Consider the following 23,604-nt stretch of genomic DNA (forward strand, 5'->3'; position numbering starts at 1 on the left):
GAGCAGTACCTATTTGTCTACTTGCACTTTTTGGCGTGCTTGGCAGGAGGTTGGCAGGAGCTGGGACTGAGCAACGGGAGCTCACCCCACTGCAGGGATTCGAACAGCCGATCTTCTGATCGGCAAGCCCAAGAGGCTCAGTGGTTTAGACCACAGCGCCACACGCATCCCCATAGCACCACCTGCTATGTTGTATTCCTCTGCGAAACAAAACACCCTACCCCTTTTGGAGTCTCCCGGAACATTCAATTTGATTGTACGCAGGTGGCACTGTGGGTTAAACCACAGAGCCTAGGGCTTGCAGATCAGAAGGTTGGCGGTTTGAATCCCTGTGACAGAGTGAGCTCCCGTTGCTCGGTCCCTAGTCCTACCAACCTAGCAGTTTGAAAGCACATCAAAGTGCAAGTACCGTAGATAAATAGGTACTACTCTGGCGGGAAGGTAAACAGCATTTCTGTGCGCTGCTCTGGTTTACCAGAAGTGGCTTAGTCCTGCTGGCCACATGACCCAGAAGCTGCATGCTGGCTTCCTCGACCAATAAAGTAAGATGAGTACCACAACCCCAGAGTCGTCTGCAACTGGACCTAATGGTCAGGGGTCCCTTAACCTTTACTATTCTTTATCCTATATGCACACCACAACTACATTCAAATTCCATGGTTATGAATCTCGTTTCTGAAGATCCTTTGGTTGCGCAATAGTGATGCAAGGCCTATGTTACAGTAGGTATGAGGAGTCTCTTTCTGTGATTTCTAACAGTCCTTTGGCATTCCTTCAGGTACTAACTGGGTTGGTCAGATTTTAAAAGAGTTGGAAGCTGCATCTGGAAAATATGATGATGAAGAAATGAAGCGGAGGCAGCAAATAGAGAAAGAACTAAAATTACTGCCATACCTTGAATTTGGAGATCCTGGGAAGTTTGAGGTCGGTATTGGAGAGAATAGTGCATAGCTTGATGCATTTGAACGACATGAGAGATACCACATGGTCTTCTCCAACCTACTGCCCTCCAGAAATATGCAGTCAGTTTGATGAGTTAGTGCCATTGGGGTGGGTAGAGAGAACACATTGGTGTGGCTGGCTTCCCTGCTTTGAATTCAGTTTTTCCGTGCTGAAGCTCAACTCAGTGCCAAAGCTCAACTCAGAACCTCTTCTGGGCATTTTTGTTTGGATGAGCTTGTAGAAGCCAGAGACAAAAACAAGTGACTTCAGCTGTGCCTTGTCTGGCTTCCTAATATTTAAGGCTGCAATCCTAACCCGATTTACCAGGGAGTGAACTCCAATGAATTCAACAAGACTTACTTCTGCATAGAAATGGTTACATTCAGAGATATGTGAAGCAGCTCTTAATGTGTCAAACTTGTTGTGGATTATTCCTATACTACAATCGAACCACCCTGCTATTTTCGGACAAAGGGATGTTAACATTTCTCTTTTTTTCTAACATATTACTAAAGAGGTTGAAGAAGTTACCTTCCAGAAGAGTGATCAAAACACATCTCATTCCTCAAAAGATTCCCAAATCTATTTTCCAAAAGAAGGCAAAGGTAAGTTCACTGCTTAAAGTTTCCTCAATCCATCCATCCATTTAGAATATTTATATACCACTTCTCATGAAAAATTCATCAAATTGGCTTGCATACCAAAATATGGCAATGAACAAACTCTTGTTTCAAATTCTGGTCAGAATAAACTTTAGGTTTGTTTCTTTCATTTTTACAATGGAAAACTGTTTTATTCAAAACCAAGGGCAGAAGTTTTTCAGTCTCCTTGTATAAGAAGGAGGAGAGAGCAGGGGTGCAGCCCATGAGACTAAGGTTTGCTGCAGCTTTAAAAAATAATGCTAAAGAATACCTTAGCATCATGCCCAGCCACTGAATGGTTGCATTCTGCATGGCAGAAGGTTTTCAGGGTCTCAAGCAGAGGCTTTTGCCATCCTAAGGATGGCTTTCTGCTAAGGAGTCCCATCAGCCAAAGGATTTACACTTGTTCAAAAAGTGTTTGCCTCTCTCTGTACATGCCCCATGTCCTCTCCAAATCTGCTCCAAAGGGTTGGGGGAAACTCCAGAGTAGTTTAAGGGGGAGTACAAGGAAAGGAGAGGGTGAGGGTGAGGCCTTCTGTTGCACAAGCAGAAATCCTTGTGCTGATGGAACAGTGGCTTTGGGGCTACATTGGATTCCACCCTGATGCTGTAATCCTGTAAAATTTTTACCTGGGATTCTGAGGAATTGACTTCCATGTTCAGCGAACAATTTCTAACAATGAGCTAGGAGCTCATCTCATTATTATTTTTTAAGGGGTTTGTCCCCTTGTTTTATACTCTTTCTCTAAACTTCGTCATATTAATTCATGGCCAAATACACGAATATTTTCATACTACGGATTAAAGAAAAAGTTTAGATGATTTATGTTTTTGGTGTTATGGGTATGAACTTTGTCCCTCTAGTTTTGCATATCTGTTCTGCCTCTTTCTGTTTTGAAGATCCTGGTTTTGTTTCGAAATCCGAAAGACACGGCTGTATCCTACTTCCATTTTTCCAAAGGCATGAGCATCGTCCCTGATCAGAAAACCTGGGATGAGTTCTTCTCAGAATTTATGAATGGAATAGGTATGTGCCTCTTCCATTCAGCCTATTAAATTCTAGACTAGGTACAACAGAAATATGAATTTGTAAGAAGAAGAAAAGGTCATGTTGCTCTAAATCAGTGTTTCCCAACTTCTCTCTGACCGTGGCCCCCTTCCAACCTTGTTTCCTTCCTGTGGAAATGTTTTGTTTAAATGTTTTGTTTCTAAATAGAACATGTTTTATTTTAAATTTATACAAAATAAAATTACATAAAATGAAAGGAACTTAATGAAATTTTACTGAAGGGGCAATATCATAGAGCTGGAAGGAACTACAAGGGTCATCTTTCTACTGCAACCCCCTGCAATGTAGGAAACTCAGCTAAAGCATGCATGACAGATGGCTATCCAACCTCTGCTTTGAAACCTCCAAGGAAGGAAAGTCCAGATCCTCCCAAGGGAGATCCATCTTCCATGTATTATAAAACGTAAACAACACTTATTTGACCACAGTTATTTGATACAGAGGGGAAAACATCTGTGAGCATACCCTCCAACATTTCTCCAATGAAAATAGGGACGCCCTCTTCCATAATAATAATTTTACTATTTATACACCGCCCATCTGTCTGGGTTGCCCTAGTCACACTGGGTGGTTTCCAACATATATAAAAACATAATAAAACATTAAACATTAAAAAACCCCCAACCTTCCCTATACAGGGCTGCCTTCAGATGGCTCGGGGGTTGGATAACTCCATACCCTTCAACATTTGGTGAAAATAGGGACGTCCTAAGGAAAAGCAGGGCATTCCGGCATCAAACCAGAAACTGGGATGACTTCTGTAAATCTGGGACTGTCCCTGGAAGATAGGGACACTTGGAGGGTCTGCAAAAGGCTCACAGGGAGTTCTGTATATATGGGAGAATTTTTAAAAGCAAGTGGTCCTTACTGACCCGGTGCAAAAAGATCTTGTCATCCAGAGGAGCCCTGGCTGTCTAGATAAAACACTATAGCCCCACACACTTTTACCTGGGAGTAAGGCCCACTGAACTCAGTGTGGCTTTCTTCTGAGAAGACACTTATTTACTAGCAAGGCAGCAGCACCAGACGAGGCTAGGCGCCGGGGCTGCAGAGCCAAGCTGATGCTGTCAACGGGCCCTGTGCCCCTTGGCAACATCTGAAGGCCCTGATCTGATTGGCGCTGAGGTGGAACGTACCCTGTGCCTTGCAGAGTCAGGCCCCGGCTGCCACCTGGCCCAACACTGGTGGCAGCTACAAGCAGTGGTCAGAACAGGTGCAATCGTGATCGTCCTCTCCTGCTGTAAGCAAACCAGGACTGCTCCAAGAAAATGCATGGGGCAAAAAGAAGTACTAGGTGGCCCCCTGGTGGGCTGCCCGCTTACCTGCTTGTGATTGGGCCAGCCAATCAGGATACACACACACACTTTTCTTTTTCACTTCCCTCTGTGCCCCCCCTTTACGTAATTTTCACCTGTGCCCCCCTTGGAATATCCTGGGGGGGGGGGCAGGGGGCCATATAGTGCCTGGTTGGGAAACACTGCTGTAAACTGGAGTTTCACAAGTCTTCAGTAGAGCAGTTTTAGATTTGCAATTTTGCAAATACATTTTTTTTTAAAGCACCAGAAATCTTGCATGGCATCATGAACAATACAGTGGTACCTCGGGTTACATACACTTCAGGTTACATACGCTTCAGGTTACAGACTCTGCTAAACCAGAAATAGTGCTTCAGGTTAAGAACTTTGCTTCAGGATGAGAACAGAAATCGGGCTCCGGCAGCGCGGCAGCAGCAGGAGGCCCCATTAGCTAAAGTGGTGCTTCAGGTTAAGAACAGTTTCAGGTTAAGAACGGACCCCCGGAACGAATTAAGTACTTAACCTGAGGTACAACTGTAAATGAATTTTTATACACCACACCTTTGCTGATTGGCTGACATACAGAATTTCAGTTTTGGAGAGCAAGGCCAGACAATCTGCGATTTGTGTGGAAACAGTCACCACAGGCAAAGCCAAAGTGGTCTAAGCTATGCATGGTGGTCTATACTTTCCAGAAAAGTGAATAAAGTGAAAAGAATTACATTTGAACTAGCGCATATAATAAATATTGGTGCACACAATGCACAGGCACATAAGTGAAGTACATTTGAAAACTATTATTAATTAATTAACCTCATGAATCATTGTAAAAGACATAACAGAGAGAACAGCTGGCCATGAATTACAAGAAAACCAAAGTCATGGTTTTCTCAAGAAACTACATAAGGCCCATAGATGGCGCATGGACAACCAGCTAATTGAACAGGTCAAAGTCTTCAAATATCTTGGTCTTATTTTCCAATTTATGGGGTCATGGGGAGCACACCAGAAATGTGCAAAAGAAAAAGCATCCCAAAGTGCCGAAATTCTGCCATGTTTTTTCTACACAAAAGGTGGTAAACATATACCATTGGTCCTGGAAGTGTTCCAAGCTAAACCCCTCGCACAGTTATTATACAGGGCTCAGACTTGGACCTTGGATCTACAGAAGCTGTCCAATCAAAGTTTTTAAGGCAATTTTTCTCTGTACCACCCTGTATCCCAAACGCCTAGAGCAGTGGTGGCCAAACTTGGCCCTCCAGCTGTTTTGGGACTACAATTCCTGACATCCCTGACCACTGGTCCTGTTAGCTAGGGATGATGGGAGTTATAGCCCAAAAACAGTTGGAGGGCCAAGTTTGGATACCACTGGCCTAGAGGCTAGTCTTCCCTCAATAGAGTTACGGATTTGGCGTAAAAGACATAACATAGGACCATCAGCAAACAAGATTCATGGAAGACATTTTGAGAAACATTTTCACATGCTACCTTTCCAAACATTAGCTTGCATAAGCAAATGTTACTTGTGGAAAATGAATTCAGATTTTACATAAAAGCCTTTATCATTGTCTTATCAGAGATTTGTTACATGAATAAAATGTTCTGCTTTCTTCTTACTAGTTCCCTATGGCCTTTACTTTAATCATATCATTGAATGGAACAAGTATCTGGATGACAAAAATATTATGTTTATTACCTATGAGGAACTAAAAGAGGTAAATAACACTTTTTAAAATTTATTTTTAATTTTTTAAAGCATTTCTAATGGAGAGTGTGTGAAGGAAATTGAAACAGGATTTAAATCATGGTTTCTGCTCATCTCTACCCTCTTTGACTGGTAAACAGCTCATGAATGTTTTCTTTCAAAATACAACTTCTGGATTTGTTAAATCTTATTTTGACTGGATTTCTGTAAGTCACTGAGGACTATTTCTTCATAGACAGTTCCAAACAATTACAGCTTGCAAGGAAAGACACATCTGGAAACAATAATAAGGTCACATGTTTTTCTGTTACAAAACATATTGTTTAGTAGTCAAAGAACAACTGAGCAGGATTGAAGAAAGTTATGTGCTGGTTGCAACTCTTGTGTAGAATGCAGAACAAAAACAGGAACTGGGGATCTGGAAAAGCTTCATGAGGTCACAGTATTTTTCACTTGTGACACCCTTGTTTTCTTTATCCAGAACACAACTTTGGGAATAAAAAAAATAGCTGAATTCTTTAATTTTTCTGTGACGGAACAAGATATTCAATCCATTATGGAGAAGACCAGTTTCAACAGCATGAAAGAAAAATCCCATGAAACCCATGGAAAAATGGGCAACACTCTTTTCCGTAAAGGTAACATTCTTATACAGGGGTCAGCAAACTTTTCCACCGGTGGGCCAGATCGCCTGCGCACAGGAGCATGGGCACCCGTGCGCATGCACACATGCCCGCTGCTCTTTCCTCGCTGGCTTTCGGAGCCATGGCGGGGAAGGATGAGGAGGTGTCTGTGGCTTCCTATTGGCTGCAGGAGTTTCCTGCAGCCAATAGGAAGCTGTGGCTGCATCCCGGAAGTCAGTCCCCGTGTGGAGCTAAACAGTGCACTGCCCCGGTTTAGCTCCACGCAGGGACTGACTGAGTGGGCGGCAAGGGCCAGGGCCTTGGGCTGAATCCAACCCGCAGCCCATGGTTTGCCAACCCCTGTTCTAATATGTTAAATTACTATCATCAACAGTACATACCTTGCTTCTCTAGTACGTTTTCTTCCAGAAACATTGTGCAGTATGAGAAGTAAGCCTATAAGTGGAATGTTTTAAAGTAAATCTATAACTGTAGCACAGTCTTATGACTGGATTGTACCACTCTAGTATGTAGATCGGGATTGTATGTTTCAGTGATGCTCTATTGAGGGAGAGAAACCACACCTCCGTAGTGCTTCAGTTACATCAGGTAGAAAGTAGCCTAGAATCTGTTGTTTTCATGAATATGCCACAAACCTACCTTTCCTCTTGGATTTCAGGGCTCTGCTTACAGTTTTTCCACATGAATTCATCCACATATTTAGTGAATATTGGTTGTTCTGTTTTCATCATTTACAATATAAGTTGTTTAGATATTTTTATTACGTTAAGTGCTATAGCATTTTAATGATCATAACCATAATGATAACAATAATTTATTAAATTTGTACACTGCCCTTCATCCATAGATTTACAATATAAAAAACACAAAATACATAATGAAAATAGGAATAAAAATAAGTATCCTCCCACCCACAACACATTTAAAAAGGCATTGGATGTCAATCAGCTCAAGGTCTGGTTTAAGTGGAAAGTTTTTGCCTGGTGCCTAAAGGTATATAATGAAGGTGCCAGCCGAACCTCCCTGTGGAGATCCACTGCAGAAAATGCTAGTTCTCATGTTGCCACTCCACAGACTTTTCATGGAGAGGGCACACGAAGATGGGCCTTAGATGATGAGCGCAGGGTTTGGGTCGGTTCTTGTAAGGAGAGGTGGTTCTTGAGGTATTGCGGTCCTGAGTCATTTATATTTATCATAATATATTTTTGCCTCTGAAGGGCACACTCTCAACAAAACATTCATGGTGGATTGCAGTAAAACAACAACAACAACAAACCATCACTACCAACAACGAGGTGCCCATAAAACCATAATCAGTCTGAAACAATCCCAGGCTGCAATTGTATTCATTCTTACCACTCAGTTTCATACCACTCAGTGCAACATTCTTTGGCGCTCTAAAATAAGTAAGCACATATTGCAAGATGGCAACCCACAAAAGCTCACTGAAATGAAATATTGTACAGCCCTATACTGGCATTCACCCAAATGTGTGTGGGCTGAAACTCGGCAGGAGACAATGCAGTATCCCTGCCCAACTTCCTGATCACAGGGGATCCCACTCCCAAGGAAGATGCTAAATGTGTTTACCAAAACATATTAACAACCCCCCTTCAAACTTTCCCTGCTACAGGTGGGGACACCAGGGACTTTGTTTTCCCGTGCACCCTTGTCCCCTCCCGACTTTTAGCCCATGTGTGTGTCCCAGACAGCAGAAGAGGGCTTTTGCTGTAACAAGCAGCAAAGGGGCCAAGTGAACCTGACTTGGGGAGCTGCTTTACATTTTAGGCCCCTGAAAAGGTCCAGTTTCGGGGGCCCATCTGGCGGTAGTTGTGGAGAATTAAAAGCAGGGGCTCATTTAAGATAACACTTCCATGTGTCTGATAAAGTGACTCCAGTCACCTAAAGCTCATGGCACAATAAATCTCTCTCTCTTGTACTATAATCTTTATTATGTTTTATATTTGCAGGCATAGTAGGTGACTGGAAGAGTGTCTTCTCTGAGAGCCAGAATGAAGAAATGGATAGAAAATTTGAGGAGGCTGCAGGAAGAACTAAGCTTGGAAAGATTTTGAAGTACGACCTATATTGCAAGAGCTAAGGAGGGCAATGGTGCTACAGTTGTCTCATGCCTTCTGTTTTGTCCATAAAGGAAGACATGTTTGGGTTGGTTTTGTTAAAGGGAAGTCTTTCTGGTATATGCCCCTCTCCATGCCCATAATAAAATGGATAATTTTTTCAGAGTAAAATTTATTAAAATTTCTTTTTTCAAAGTGTGAACTATTTCCAACAGTTTTTATTATTTCTGAACTGAAACTGTACTTGCAGGACCAGGCATCAGGTTCCCATCCCCCAACCCATGCAAATGGGTCCAATGAGGCTGGTTTTTGGGGGGTCAAAACAGGCCACAACATTATTGAATACAAATGAAGGAGGTTTGGCTTGGGCATGGGACAATCAAAATACTTCCGGCCCACTGGCTGGAAGTGAGGCGTGGTCAGTCCAGATGGGGGTTCCTAAGACTTACATCAAATAGGGTTGTCGGAATTGGGGGTTGAAAAGTCAGCAGGCTCGGCCCCACCCGGAGCGTCTCCCCTCTCAGCCTTGCCGCTGTGGAGATCCATCAGTCATCCTCCTCTGACATGCGTCTGTGACTCAAGCTGCAGTGCATGCTTGAGCACACATTACTCAGCAGTGTAAACTGCACAACAGATCAGGCTTGAGGCGTGGATACAATACTAAGCTACGCATTTATTCTACATAAATCAGGACAAAGGAAAACATGGCCTCTCTCCTTGCCGTCTTCTCGGAGAGAGAAAAAAACAAAAGCAATACAGAGCGGAAGTTCCGCTCATGCCAGCAATCTGTGCTGGAATGTAAACAGACATGTGACATGTAACAATCCACATATCTGCAGCAAAGGGTGGAGTGGAATTCCCAACAAGGTTGACCCCCGTGGGGACCGCCGTCTGGGGGAGGGCCTTCAGCCCTGACCCTGCCTGGGCACACAGACATGGCCACTCCCCCTGGATCCCTTTAATGGGATACCCCAGCATTTGGAGGGGTAGGCAGAGACTACAACCTCCCCTCCATCCAAAACAAAGGATTGACCCAATGCCAAACTGGTTGTAACAATTGCTATGAGGTAAGCAAAACCACCAGGTCGGTGCCAATTAGCCCGGTGGGCAAATTCCTACCCGGCCCCATAAAGAACAGCAACCACCATAGCCACAGCAAAGTCATTGACTATCAGCTTAAACTGAGGGTGGGTGGGCAGGGAAGAAAACCCGGCGAAGGAACAAACAGGTAGTGCCCCAGGTGCGGGCTGCTTAAATGGGCAATGGGTGGATCCGAGGGAAGCCTACCTGCTCTGTCGGCTCTGCCCCCTGGCTCAGCCCAAGTCCCCAGCCTGCATCCCCATTCACCAAAGCCGGGTGCAGGCTAGGATCCAGTTCCTGATAGGCAGAGGGGGCTTAAGCCCCCACCGTCTACCAAGTAGGGCACCACTCGTCGGGGCCCTCGTCGGGGCCCCTGTGAAGCCTCTGTCATCCTGTAACGCTGCCGCACAAAGAGGGGTGAGCAGACTTGTGTGGTATCATTCACCTAATTCAGGCACCCCCAAACACGACCCTCCAGTTGTTTTGGGACTACAATTCCCATCATCCCTGACCATTGGTCCTGTTAGCTAGGGATGATGGGAGTTGTAGTCCCAAAACCTCTGGAGGGCCTCAAACATTCGGGATGCCTGACCTAATTACTAGAACAGAAAGAAGAAAGACTTCCTAAGCTGGAAAATGTTTAAGAATTTTAATTTTAATTTTAATTTCCATTTTTAAATTTGGTATAATGATTTTGAAGACTACTTTTTTGAGCAGATTATGTTTTGCATATGACAAATTTAAAAGTTAAAAAATAGAGTGATAGATGTATCTGGACTGGAGACAGATATGAATAACTACTGGATTTCACATATTCAGAAATGGAGGTTCTATCGCTTTGTCCCAGAAGTCTTGGTGAAAGCAGTTTGCTGGAATCTGCACAGTACCTAACTGTGGGATGTATCATCACTGAAGCAGTCAAATGCAACATTTTCCTTTTGCCTAGAGTGGACACGCAGGGGAATGTGGCTCCAGTTCCTGTCATACCTGCTCTGGAGCCTCCTCCCCTTGTGTGTGACCAGGTAGATGGGCATTGACCTCCTCTTCTGGCTCTTCCTTACAGAGGACAGAAAGTCTGCAGCCCAGCTCAGACTTCTTTTCTCCACAAATGTAAATGTAAGCACAAGATAAAGCCTACCTTTAGATTACTGCTGTGAACTGAATGTAAGTCAACTTTACTCTTACTTTTAAAGAAGACTGTTGTGTTGTTGTTGTTATTATTATTATTATTATTATATTATTATTATTATTATTATAAAAGGGAAATAAAGGGGAAACTTACCAGGAACAAGCCAGACCAGACAAGCCAGACTACATTGCTTAATTTAAAGGATTCTAACAAATCATCAACTTGCTTCCAGCAATCTGCAATGGAATGTGCTCTGCTGTTTGCTCAAGTAGCGTGAGTGGGGAGGGATAATATTTAATCAATATTTCCTCTCCTATGTTCCTCAACATTCTCACACTAACCAGATGTGGAGATGGCAAGAATTCAGGCTATTAGACAAATTCATAGAGAATAAGGCTACTAGTCAAAATGACTACCACTCTACCTCCACGGTCAGGGGCAGCATTTGAATCCCATTTGCTGGCAAACAAGAGCAGAAGAGGGCTGTTGCCTTCCTGTGGTTGCTGGTGGGCTTCCCATGGGGGCTTCAGAGGCTTCTGTGGGAAACCACACACCAGACTGGAGAGGCAAGAGCTCTTATGTTTCATAGGCCCTGGGGCGCCAAACATCAAAGGGTGGGGTTTAAGTTCCGGGAAAACCAAGTTAAAGCATTTAAAACAAAGTTTTTGTGTAAGGGTGTGGAACCAAAAGTTCATACCTTCCTAGTGTGTAAAAGTTTAAGCAAACCTCGTCAGATAAATAGATAGCTTTCTTGAGACAGCAGCAGAAGACACCACCTGATATGGAATAAAAGTCTTCAACTTCATATTACTCTTTGTGCTGTCTTATGGTTTATCTTCTTGTAAAACACAGCTAGAAAACAACACTCCAGTTGCTTGTACTCACAATACAATTTCACTAGTGTTCCTACTGCCCTGTAGAGAGAACAACTTGTTAGGTATTTTTGTTTCCCAGCAACTGCTTTTCTGAGGTATGCTGCCTCTCTTACAGGAGATAATGTATAGCCATGCCATGACTGGTAGGGAGGTATATATGGTTGAAGCTGATCTTTCAAGTAACCTGGTCCCAAGTCAGGTTAAAAGGATAATAACCATCACCTTAAATTGGCCGAATAAAGCAGTAGTGCAATATGATCCAACTGCCCAGTTCCATTAGTCATTCTGCAGAATCTGGGCTGTCCTTAAAGCCACCTGCCATATACCATGTCACAATAGTCTGAATAGGAGGTGACAGTGGCCAAGCTATCTCAATCTAGGTACGGTTGCTGCTGGCATTTCAGCTGAAGCTGATAGAAAGAAACCACAGAGGTCCCTTTAACCACTAATGACAAAGCTGGGTCAATAACTGACCCCAGGATGTGAACCTGATTCTTTAGATGGAATGCCAACCCTGTTCAGAACAGGTTGATCTCCATTCAGCTGCGTGTATGAATCACCCACCTACAGCACCGTCATCTTGCCTGGATTGAGTCTACTCACCTTCATTCAGCCCATTGCCATGCCCAAGCATTGATTCAGGACACCCACAGCCTCCCCTGCATCTGACAGAAAAGAGAGGGAAAGCTGAGTGTCACCCATATACTGGTGATATCTCTACCCACATCTCTAGATGACCTCTCCTGGGAGTTCCCTGTAGATCAGGGGTGGGGAACCTCAGGTCCACAGGCCAAATATGGCCCCGAAGCCTCTTTATCTGGCCCTTGGGACTCTCTCCAGGCCATATCCCTCCCCAGCTACACACTCCTCTCCTCAAACCACCCTCCTCACAGGCCTTGTTTCATACCCTTCATGAGGGTTTCTATCTGGCTGGACTCTGATAATGACTCTGGCTTGCCTGGATAAATGCTAAAGTGGACTACGTGTGGGTGTACCTACTGTAGAAAGGTAAAAAATTACATTCATTGCTCTGTCTACTTTGGCCTCTCACTCTGCCCAGCACTGGCATGTGGCTCCTGGAATGTTGCAGGAACGTGACCCTCGAGCTGCAAAGGTTTCCCAACAGCAATGTCAACATTATGTAGCTCAAGAGAAAGAACAGAAATCTGCAGGGCCCCAAAGCACAATTGTAAAGGGGGTTGAGCAACAATCCCATCTTACTCAACTCACCCGCTGAGTAGGAGTGGAACGACTGTCAAGTGCTGCCTCTCACAACCAGCTTGGTGAGCCTCTGCAGAGTGGTATAATCAATGGCTTAGAAACCCCTGAGAGGTCCAAAGGAAACAAACAAACAAACAAACACCCACCCACACACCTGCTTTGCCAGCAAAGGTTATTCCATAGGCAGTGGTGTAGCGTGGGTTGTCAGCACCCGGGGCAAGGCAAGTAATTTGTGCCCCCTAACCTGTGGATTTGCGCCCCCTAACCCTAACCCCCAGATGTTGCACCCGGTGCGGCCGGCCCCCCCTGCACCCCCCACGCTACGCCACTGCCCATAGGGCAAACAAGGCAGATTCTATCTCAAAACTAGGCTTATTGTCATTGTTAAGGAGGCAGATTTGGTCTCTGGCTGCTCATGGCTGCTCATGGCTGCTCAATGACTAACTGCAACTTTTCATTGTTTACCACACATACACGAATCTGTCTGAGAGCCAGTGTGGTGTAGTGGTTAAGAGCGGTAGTCTCGTCATCTGGGGAACCGGGTTCGCGTCTCCGTTCCTCCACCTGCAGCTGCTGGGTGACCTTGGGCTAGTCACACTTCTTTGAAGTCTTTCAGCCCCACTCACCTCACAGAGTGTTTGTTGTGGGGGAGGAAGGGAAAGGAGATTGTTAGCCGCTTTGAGACTCCTGAAGGGGAGTGAAAGGCGGGACATCAAATCCAAACTCTTCTTTTCTCCCCTGCTCACACACATAAGGACTGTTTTCCGAACTCCAAAACTAATTCTAATTCTGAAATGTGTGTTGGGAATGCAGGCAACATTTCAGTAGCTCCACTGCTGGGCAATATGCCTCTGAATACCAACAGCTGAGAATTGCAAGTGGGGCAAGTGGACTCATGTTCTGCTTGCAGGCTTCCCATTGGCATCTGATTAACCACTGTGAGAACCCGATGCCAGGTAAGATGACATTTGAACTGATTCAGCAAAACCCTTCTTAATGCTGATGACTTCTGAAAGAATTGGCAGCCCAGATGCAGTGCCGGATTTACGTATAAGCTAAACAAGCTATAGCTTAGGGCCCCACTCTCTTGGGCCCCCCCAAAAAAATTAAAGGAAAAAACCTGGATGTACATTTCCAAAATATAAGATAAAAAACAAATAAAATAAAACCTACATACAACAACAGTGTTTTGTGTTGTGTAGGCTTCTATTTTGTTATGTGCAAATGGCTTTAGATACCTATTAGGTCCATAAATTACCATATAGCATATATTCAACAGAAAAAACAGCAACAATTTGTTGTTGACAAAGGACAGCAGGACATGATAAAGGGCCACAATACCTTCAGTAGTTTAGGGCCTCATCAAAACTAAATCTGGCCCTGCCCAGATGTAAAGGACTGCAGTTAACATGCAATGGGAATGCAAAGACTAGAGATGTTTTCCAGACATCTTCCAGTAATCTTGGTTAAACAGTAACTTTACATTCTGAATGCCTCAGCAGATACAAATTGCAACTGTGGTAATCTATTAACTTTGTTCTGATCAACATTCATCTGTTTGGGCAGATACAGAAAATATTAGTTATCTTGAAGTGCCCATCCCATCAGACACAAAGATGGCCATGAGAAGTAAACATGGGATTGAAATTCTGAACAAGTTGTTGGCGGATGGTGATAAGCTAGCTCCAGAAGATAAGCTATTTACCTATAAAGGGATTTTGTATCCTCTTGCTGTTTGCAAGCTAGAAAATTTCCAAGCTCTTGAAACCTTTGAAGCCAGAATGGATGATGTGATCCTGGTAGGATATCCTAAAACAGGTGAGTAGCCATATTTTCTACCCAACAAAAATGTCTTATGAAAGGCAGTATATGAAGAACATAACCATACATGGAACATATTCAGTATAAAAAACAATTTATAAAGGTGCAGTTACATATAGCCAAGATTTTACGATGAATCTATATAGCCCAACCACGATGAGGAAGGAGTCATGGGAGGAGTACTTATATGACTCTCCCTGTTTATATACTCAAAAAAAATGGAGAACTGTCTGATTTGACTTCACCCCAGATTACACATTCATGTTTGATCATTGATAATTCCATTATTGATCTAGTCAAAATAAAGTCAAGATTAAAAGTTCATTTATAATAGAATGTCCAAAATTCAGAATTGATGCATGGACATCACGACTCTGTTCTCCACATCTTTAGATCATTTGCTTCTCCCCTCTCCCACACCCTGGTGACACTAATGTGCACATGTAGTTTGATAAAACACTTCAACAAAAGCAAAGTTGTTGTGCTTGTACATGCAACTACAGCACAATTTATTTTCTGTGGGGCTGTTACTGTGCCCACATGTCCATTCAAAAAGAGTCTTGACAGAATTGTATGTGCAATTACATCAAGTTTGCTTTTTTGAGATGTCCTCAATGTCAATTTATTCATATATCAACTTATCAGTATCAATTATCATGTAATGTGAAGGGAGCAGGATGACCAATGAACTGAAGCACATATCTGCAATATTCAGAAAGAAAAAAATGGGAACATTGGTGAATTCCTAATGCATTGGTTCCTTTAGAAAGTAAACCAATTGCTTCAACATTCTGGCATCTCAACAAGTCCAATTAATCCAGAACTCCAAAAGATCTCAAGCTTTGAGAGAAACCAAAGCCGACCAATTCACCCATCCCTAAGTCACAGTGCTGTAGTCCCCATCTGTCAGTCAGTAGGGGTGACACACGGATATTACCTGTATAACCACAGTCCCTGAGGTTTTCTGGTCCATAACTGCCCATGCTATCATTGGTGAGAAGTCACCAGTAAAGGATACCAGGGGACATTTGTGGGCAGTGTCCTTGAGCAGCAGGGATTTTCATGAGCAAAATATTTAAAAGCAGCATGAAGCCAGAGTGGTCATGTGTGCCAGTCTCAAGTACATACATAAGACATAAGTCATCTGCTTCAGGTACAAATTGGCTTGAAACCATGCTCAGAGGCTTGGAAATCAGAGCTGGGAAATCTACAGAAGAGGAAAAGGAAAGAAGAAAGGCTATTGAAGAGGAATTATCAGTGCCTTCACGACTTGAGTTTGGAAATCTAGATGCATTCAAGGTTAGTTCATCAGCAATCAGCACATCACTGACCTTGTTTCATCTCTGAAAAGCATTTTAAGCACAGTTGTTGTTTTTGAAAAACACCTATTATTATTATTATTATTATTATTATTATTATTCTGCACCCATCATGCTAGGATTCCTCAGATGCTCTGGGCAGCTTACAGGAAATATAAAAACATGTGGGTGACTGTGCTCACAATAAAAGACTTGTATTTATCACATGACGCATATTCAATTTTCTCCAGAGAAATGGTAGCTATGCCTGAAAGCGATAATTTGTGAAGGGCCCTTTGTATGTTGTCAACACTTAGGAACTGAGCAGGCAAGGAATTTAATAAATAGAATAAAAATACTCCAATGAAAGATCTAGAATGAAATGTTTCTGTTACATGCAATTTACAAGGTAGTGAAGAAAGGAATGGATTGACCACAGTGCTTATTTCCTATCTTATTTAAGAGGATGACGAAATTACCTTCCAGAAGGATCATAGTAACTCATCTCCCTCCTCATTTATTACCCAAATCTATTTTCAAAAGTAAAGCCAAGGTGAGTACATACATCTTATAGTCTTTCAGCTATAATTCCTTTACAGCAGCATTCACTTAAATGTTATTTCAGAGCATTATGAGCACATTCTTAAAGCGTGATTTATCGGCAAATAAATGTGGGAAATTGTTGGCCTGGCAAATGAAAAAAAGACAAAAATTCAATACTATCACGAATTTGGAAGTGGAAGGAAAAAATATACAGAACCCAGTGGAGATTAGGAAGTGTTTCCGGAGGTATTTCAAACAACTTTATACACAGGAGAAGCAGAAAGAAATGGACATTGATCGATTTTTGAAAATAAATGGACTACACAAAATCTCTCAGGAAAAACAACTAATGTTGAACTACAAAACAACGGACCAGGAGGTGGAAGGGGCTATCCAGAACATGCAATTAGGTAAATCTCCAGGACCAGATGGTTTGACTTCAAGATATTACAGATCTTTGAAAGATTGGTTAATACAACCATTGAAGGAAGTCTGTAATGAAATTTTGGAAGGAAGAAAGGCACCAGAGTCGTGGAAGGAAGCTTACATTACACTTATACCGAAAACAGAGACTGAAAAGACACAGCTCAAAAACTACTGCCCCATATCGCTGCTAAACGTGGATTATAAAATTTTTGCAGACATTTTGGCCAAAAGATTTAAAAAGGTGTTAGTAGAAGAAATTCATAAAGATCAAGCGGGCTTTCTCCCGGGCAGACATTTGTCTGACAATATGAGGAATATAATTAATATTTTAGAAAAACTTCAAGTGAATATTAATACTAAGGCTGTCTTGATATTTGTGGATGCAGAGAAAGCCTTTGACAACATTTCCTGGAGCTTTATGAAGAAGAATCTACAGGGGATGGGGGTAGGTCAAGGTTTTGAAAATGGTATAGGTGCAATTTACTCAGAACAAAAGGCAAAATTAATTGTGAACAATGTAGTGACAGAAGAGTTTAAGATTGAGAAAGGGACACGACAAGGTTGCCCAATTTCTCCACTGCTTTTTATATCGGTCCTTGAGGTTTTGTTAAATATGATAAGAAAGGACCAAGAGGTCAAAGGTATACAAGTGGGAGTTAAACAGTATAAACTGAAAGCATTTGCTGATGATTTAGTATTGACCCTACAGGAACCAGAATCTAGTACAAAAAGGGTATTGGAACTGATTCAAGAATTTGGGCAAGTAGCAGGTTTTAAGCTGAATAAGATGAAAACTAAGGTCTTAGAGAAAAATTTAACTGCAAATGAGAGAGAGAAATTCCAGGAAGAGACAGGACTAACATTGGTTAAGAAAGTGAATTTTTTTTTTTTATAAGATATTTATTAAGGTTTTCAGAATATTACAAGACAAAAAAAGAAAAAAAAGAAAAAAGAAAAATACAAAATAAAAACAGTTAAAAACAATTCATTCCTTCCATTACTTAGCCTTCATTTGCTTATTTCCAGGACCTCCTCACACCTCCCTTTTTTGTATTCCAATTTAGTTATTAGTTCAACAAATCCCTCCCCTCTTTATGTATCCTAATCGTTAATCATAAAGTATTTGTAATTTTAAATTTTTACCTATTAATAAACCATTTTTTTTCATATTCCCTTATAACATTTTGGCTAAAGACCACTTAGTTTCTATCTGACATCATTCTGACATTCATTAATTTTGCAATATTTCTGTAAATAGTCTTTAAACTTTTTCCAATCTTCCAATCCAAGTATTGGAAGACACAAGATTTGCTCACCCGGGAAGAATGGCAGATGAAGTTGATGGACTACATGGAACTGGCAGAAATGACTTGCAGAATCCGGGACCAGGGAGAAGAGTTGGTGGAAGAAGATTGGAAAAAATTTAAAGAGTATTTACAGAAATACTGTAAAATTAATGAATGTTAGAAAAATGTTGGAATGAAGTTATATGGCTTTAGTAGAAATTAAAGGAAAAATAAGGTTAGAATGAGTTAAGATAATTATAGGATAGAAAACAGAGGAAGATGGAAAGGAATTGCTGAAATAATTAACAGAAGTGGAATACAAAAAGGGAGGTGTGAGGAGGTCGTGGAAATAAGTGAATGAAAGATGGGATAATGAAATTGTTTGATTTATTTTATTGTCTTTGTCTTGTTTTGTTAATTTGATGTGTTGAATTTTATTGTTTTTCTTTTTCTTTTTAGTGTTTAAGTTTTTGGAAAAATAATAAATATTATTTTAAAAAAAATAAAAAAATCTTTGTGTTTCAGATACTGGTGCTGATTCGGAATCCAAAGGATACAATGGTGTCTTATTTTCATTTTAACAATAACCTTTCTGTCCTTCCTAATTCAATGTGGGATGCATATTTCACAGATTTTATGGATGGAAAAGGTATCCTTCTTATTTTGAAAAAAAAACATGCAAGAGTAGTTCACAGGATGGGAAGAGGTCCTGCATCTGCCCCCCCCCCCCCCATTCTGATGTCCAGGTGGCAGCAGAAGCTGGGATTGTTAACCTTTGGTTAATATGCCCACTGAATCCTTTCCTAGGGACTTAGGACCTAGACACTGTCATGAATGCTATGGCAACCTGTTGACTTGACTACTGTAATGTGCTTTAGCTGGGGTTGCCTTTGAAAATAGGCCAGCATCTTCCATCTGTCCAGAATCTAGCAGCATGACTCGTGATAGTGGACCTTCATGAGCTGTGCTGTTTCCCAGTTTGTATCTAGGCTAATTTCAAAGTGCTGGTTTCAACATTTAAAATCCTACACGCAGGCACATGCATTCTTAAACATCAGTGTCCGCATGCATGGGAAAGCAGATCCAATGAGCGTTCCCACATGTGTGTATGCAGGTGAATTTATGTGAGTACGCTAGCAGAGAGCCTGCTAAGTGTTAAAATGTTGATATCATGCAGCTTTCTTCTCCTTTTTATCCAGTGTGTTGGGGCTCCTACTTTGACCATGTCTCAGAATGGGACAAGTACATTGATGATGAAAATGTCATGGGCATATGTTACGAGGAACTTAAGGAGGTGAGGTTAACATTAGCCCCAGGGATATCAAAACTAGGTTACTTTGTGAAGTGCTGTCGAAGAGATAAATGCACAAGGACACTTTATACGTGTCCTGTCTGTGAAGAGTGCGTACGGACTGTTAGGATCTTCCTACTCTCGTGTAGGACCCTGGTAGAGACACATGCCCAACTGGCATGTTCTCTCCCTCCTGGTCTGTTGTTCGGGAGCTTCCAAAGTTTCTTCAGCCCAAACATCACAGTGACTGATACCAAGAAGCATCAACACACTTAGGGATCCACAGAGTATTCACAGTTTGCGTAACAGAACTCAGTGGCACAGCATTTTGGCTAATCCACTTTCTGGAACACAGTAATACCAAAACATCCTGTCTCCGTCACTTCCCACTCTGGAATGAAAACATATACTGTCATGTGATAGACAACAATCCCATGACTATAAACACGGAGCAGGAATCCGAACACGGACATGCCATTTCATGCCTGACCGTTTCCTGAAATGCTCATAACACAGTTGTTGTGTAGGCTCGTGGCCTACGCTGGCAGCTAAGCCAAAGAGATGGTTTCTTCTGGCCAGAGTTTTGAGTAATGTTATTTAAAAATATAACAAAAAGAAAGGGAGAAAACATTGCCAGCTGACATACAAAAATAGTAATCCATCAATCCTAATTTAAACATATAGCTTCATATGTCCATATGCCTAAATAGGTATTTAATTTTTTTTTAAATAAAATATTTATTGAAATTTTACGATAAACATAGATTTAAAGAATTTAAAAAAAAAGTTAAACCAGAAATTACACATAGAGAGGAAAAAAAACAAAAGCTAACAAGAAAAATACCAAAAAAGAGACCTAAAAAGGAGAAAAAAAAAGAAAAAAAAGGATGATACAAAATACAAAAAACAGATAGCTAAAAAATTAGAGAAAAAAGAAAAAAGAAAAAATATTTTAAAGAAGAAAAAGTCCATTTTTCAATGTCTTTAGGCTCATTTACTTATTTCCTTGACCTCCTCACACCTCCCCTTTTTGTATTCCCGTTTACAAAATCCTTTCAGCAAATCCTTACCCTCTTTCATTCATCTTTACTCTGTATCTTAACCTATTATAACTATATATTTTCATCCATATAACTATCAATATTTCCGTATTCTTATTAACCTTATTACCAAAACCACTTATTTTCAGTCCAACATCATTTTAACATTCATTAATTTTACAGTATTTCTGCAAATAGTCTTTAAACTTCTTCCAATCTTCTTCCACCGACTCTTCTCCCTGGTCTCGGATTCTGCCAGTCATTTCCGCCAATTCCATATAGTCCATCACCTTCATCTGCCATTCTTCCAGAGTGGGTAAATCTTGTGTCTTCCAATACTTTGCAATGAGAATTCTTGCTGCTGTAGTAGCATACATAAAAAAAGTTCTATCCTTCTTTGGCACCAATTGGCCGACAATACCCAAGAGGAAGGCCTCTGGTTTCTTCAGGAAGGTAAATTTAAATACCTTTTTTATTTCATTATAGATCATCTCCCAGAACGCCTTGATCTTTGGGCACGTCCACCAAAGGTGAAAGAATGTTCCTTCAGTTTCTTTACATTTCCAACATTTATTATCGGGCAAATGATAGATTTTTGCAAGCTTGACTGGTGTCATGTACCACCTATAAATCATTTTCATAATATTCTCTGTTGGGCATTACATGCCGTAAATTTTATCCCTGTGGTCCACAACTGTTCCCAGTCAGCAAACATGATGTTATGTCCAACGTCCAATGCCCATTTAATCATAGCAGATTTAACGGTCTCATCCTGAGTGTTCCATTTTAACAGCAAGTTATACATTCTTGAAAGTATCTTTGTTTTAGGATCTAACAGTTCTGTTTCCAACTTTGATTTTTCCACCTGGAAGCCAATTTTTTTGTCTAAATTATAAGCCTCTCTTATTTGATAATAGTGAAGCCAGTCTCGCACTTTATCTTTTAGTTTCTCAAAACTCTGCAGTTTCAATTTGTCTCCTTCCTGCTCCAAAATTTCCCAATATTTCGGCCACTTGGCCTCCATATTGAGCTTTTTCAGGGCCTTTGCCTCCATCGGTGACAACCACCTTGGGGTTTTGTTTTCAAGTAAGTCTTTATATCTTGTCCAGACATTAAACAATGCTTTCCTGACAATATGGTTTTTAAATGCTTTATGTGCTTTGACCTTGTCGTACCACAAGTATGCATGCCATCCAAAAACATTATTAAATCCTTCTAAATCCAAAATGTCTGTGTTCTCAAGAAGCAGCCAATCTTTCAACCAGCAGAAAGCTGCTGATTCATAATAAAGTTTGAAATCTGGCAGGGCAAATCCCCCTCTTTCTTTTGCATCAGTTAATATTTTAAATTTTATTCTGGGCTTCTTGCCCTGCCAGACAAATCTAGAAATGTCACTTCTTGAAACAATCCATTTTGTCTAGAATTTGTAGTGATTGAAACAAAAACAGCATTCTCGGCAATACATTCATCTTTATAGCAGCAATTCGACCCAACAAGGAAAGCTTCAGATTTGACCATATTTCTAAATCCTTTTTCACATCCGACCAACATTTTTCATAATTGTCTTTGAATAAGTTCCCATTTTTAGCTGTCATATTAATCCCCAAGTATTTCACCTTCTTAACCACTGTTAAACCTGTCTCATTCTGAAACCTCTCTTTCTCAATCATTGTTAAGTTTTTCTCAAGGACTTTAGTTTTTAACTTATTCAACTTAAATCCTGCCACATGACCAAATTCTTGGATCAGTTCTAATACTCTTTTAGTACTAGATTCTGGCTCCTGTAAAGTCAATACTAAGTCATCTGCAAAGGCTTTCAATTTATATTGTTTAGCTCCGACCTTTATACCCTTAATCAGATGGTCCCTTCTAATCATATTTAACAGAACCTCCAGGACCGAAATAAAGAGTAATGGGGAAATTGGGCAGCCTTGTCGTGTCCCTTTCTCTATCTTGAATTCCTCTGTCACCACATTGTTAACTATTAGTTTAGCCTTTTGTTCTGAATAAATTGCACTTATACCATTTTCAAACCCTTGACTGACCCCCATCCCCTGAAGATTTTTCTTCATAAAACTCCAAGAAATATTATCAAAGGCTTTCTCGGCATCCACAAAGATTAAAACTGCTTTGGTGTTAATATCCTCTTGCAACTTCTCCAAAATATTAATTATATTCCTCGTGTTGTCAGACAAGTGTCTGCCTGGGAGAAAGCCAGCTTGGTCCTTGTGTATATCTTCCCCTAATACTTTTTTTAGCCTTTTAGCCAAAATGTCAGCAAATATTTTGTAATCCACATTTAACAGGGATATGGGTCGGTAGTTCTTAAGTTGTGTCTTTTCAGACTCAGTTTTCGGTATAAGTGTAATATATGCTTCTTTCCACGACTCTGGCGCTTTTCCCCCCTCCAAAATTTCATTGCAAACCTCCTTTAGTGGTTGAATTATCCAGTCCTTCAAAGTTCTATAGTATTTTGAGGTTAAGCCATCCGGCCCTGGAGATTTTCCCAACTGCATATTCTGAATGGCACCTTCTACCTCCTGTTCCGTAATTTTGTAATTCAACATTGTCTTATTTTCTTGAGAGATTTTTTGCAATCCATTTGTTTTCAAAAACTGGTCTATATCAGACTCTTTCTGAGGCCCTTGTGTATATAACTGTTTAAAGTACCTCTGGAAACATTTTCTAATTTCCACTGGATTCTGGATGTTCTTTCCATCCACCTCCAAATTAGCAATAGTGTTTAGCTTTTGTCTTTTTTTCATCTGCCAAGCTAACAGTTTCCCATATTTATTAGCCGATTCAAAAGTCCTTTGTCTCATTTGTTTAATTTTCCATTCAATTTCCTGATTCATCATCTTCATATATTGCACTTGATGTAACTTTATTTCTCTCAGAATCTCTTGTGAATTTGGTTTCACTCTCAGTTTCTTCTCGCCCTCTTTTATTTTTTCCAAATTTTTTTCTTTTTTCTCATTTTGAGCTCTCTTCTTTAATGAATTCTGTTGAATCAGGAACCCCCTCATAACTGCTTTGCTTGCGTCCCAGATTACTCTTTTATCCATGGTAGTGTTCAAGTTTATCTCAAAATAGTCTCTCAGGGTTTTTTGGGCCTTCTTGGTAACCTCTTGATCTCTAAACAAGGTGTCATTCATCCTCCATCTGAAGGAACCGGTTGGTGTTAGTTTCATCTCCATTTTCAAGGCATTATGGTCGGAGC

The 23,604-nt window shown here is 41.1% G+C and overlaps 1 protein-coding gene across 1 annotated transcript in view; it reads left to right on the forward strand.

Moving 5' to 3' along the window:
- The window catches only part of LOC308473040 (uncharacterized protein), a gene marked incomplete at its 3' end in the record, with an annotated part of 30,256 nt that overhangs the window by 5,503 nt on the left and 1,149 nt on the right, over positions 1-23,604 (forward strand). The window contains exons 2-14 of the mRNA XM_080998288.1: positions 779-924; positions 1,458-1,547; positions 2,484-2,610; positions 5,568-5,662; positions 6,134-6,290; positions 8,267-8,394; positions 10,518-10,564; positions 13,493-13,635; positions 14,246-14,497; positions 15,654-15,799; positions 16,262-16,351; positions 18,579-18,702; positions 19,253-19,347. Coding sequence (XP_080854414.1) covers positions 779-924; positions 1,458-1,547; positions 2,484-2,610; positions 5,568-5,662; positions 6,134-6,290; positions 8,267-8,394; positions 10,518-10,564; positions 13,493-13,635; positions 14,246-14,497; positions 15,654-15,799; positions 16,262-16,351; positions 18,579-18,702; positions 19,253-19,347 — 1,640 coding nt within the window. The remainder of the gene's footprint in view (positions 1-778; positions 925-1,457; positions 1,548-2,483; positions 2,611-5,567; positions 5,663-6,133; positions 6,291-8,266; positions 8,395-10,517; positions 10,565-13,492; positions 13,636-14,245; positions 14,498-15,653; positions 15,800-16,261; positions 16,352-18,578; positions 18,703-19,252; positions 19,348-23,604) is intronic.

Source organism: Podarcis pityusensis (assembly GCF_964106645.2).
Source record: "Podarcis pityusensis genome assembly, chromosome: 3".
Lineage (NCBI taxonomy): Eukaryota > Metazoa > Chordata > Lepidosauria > Squamata > Lacertidae > Podarcis > Podarcis pityusensis.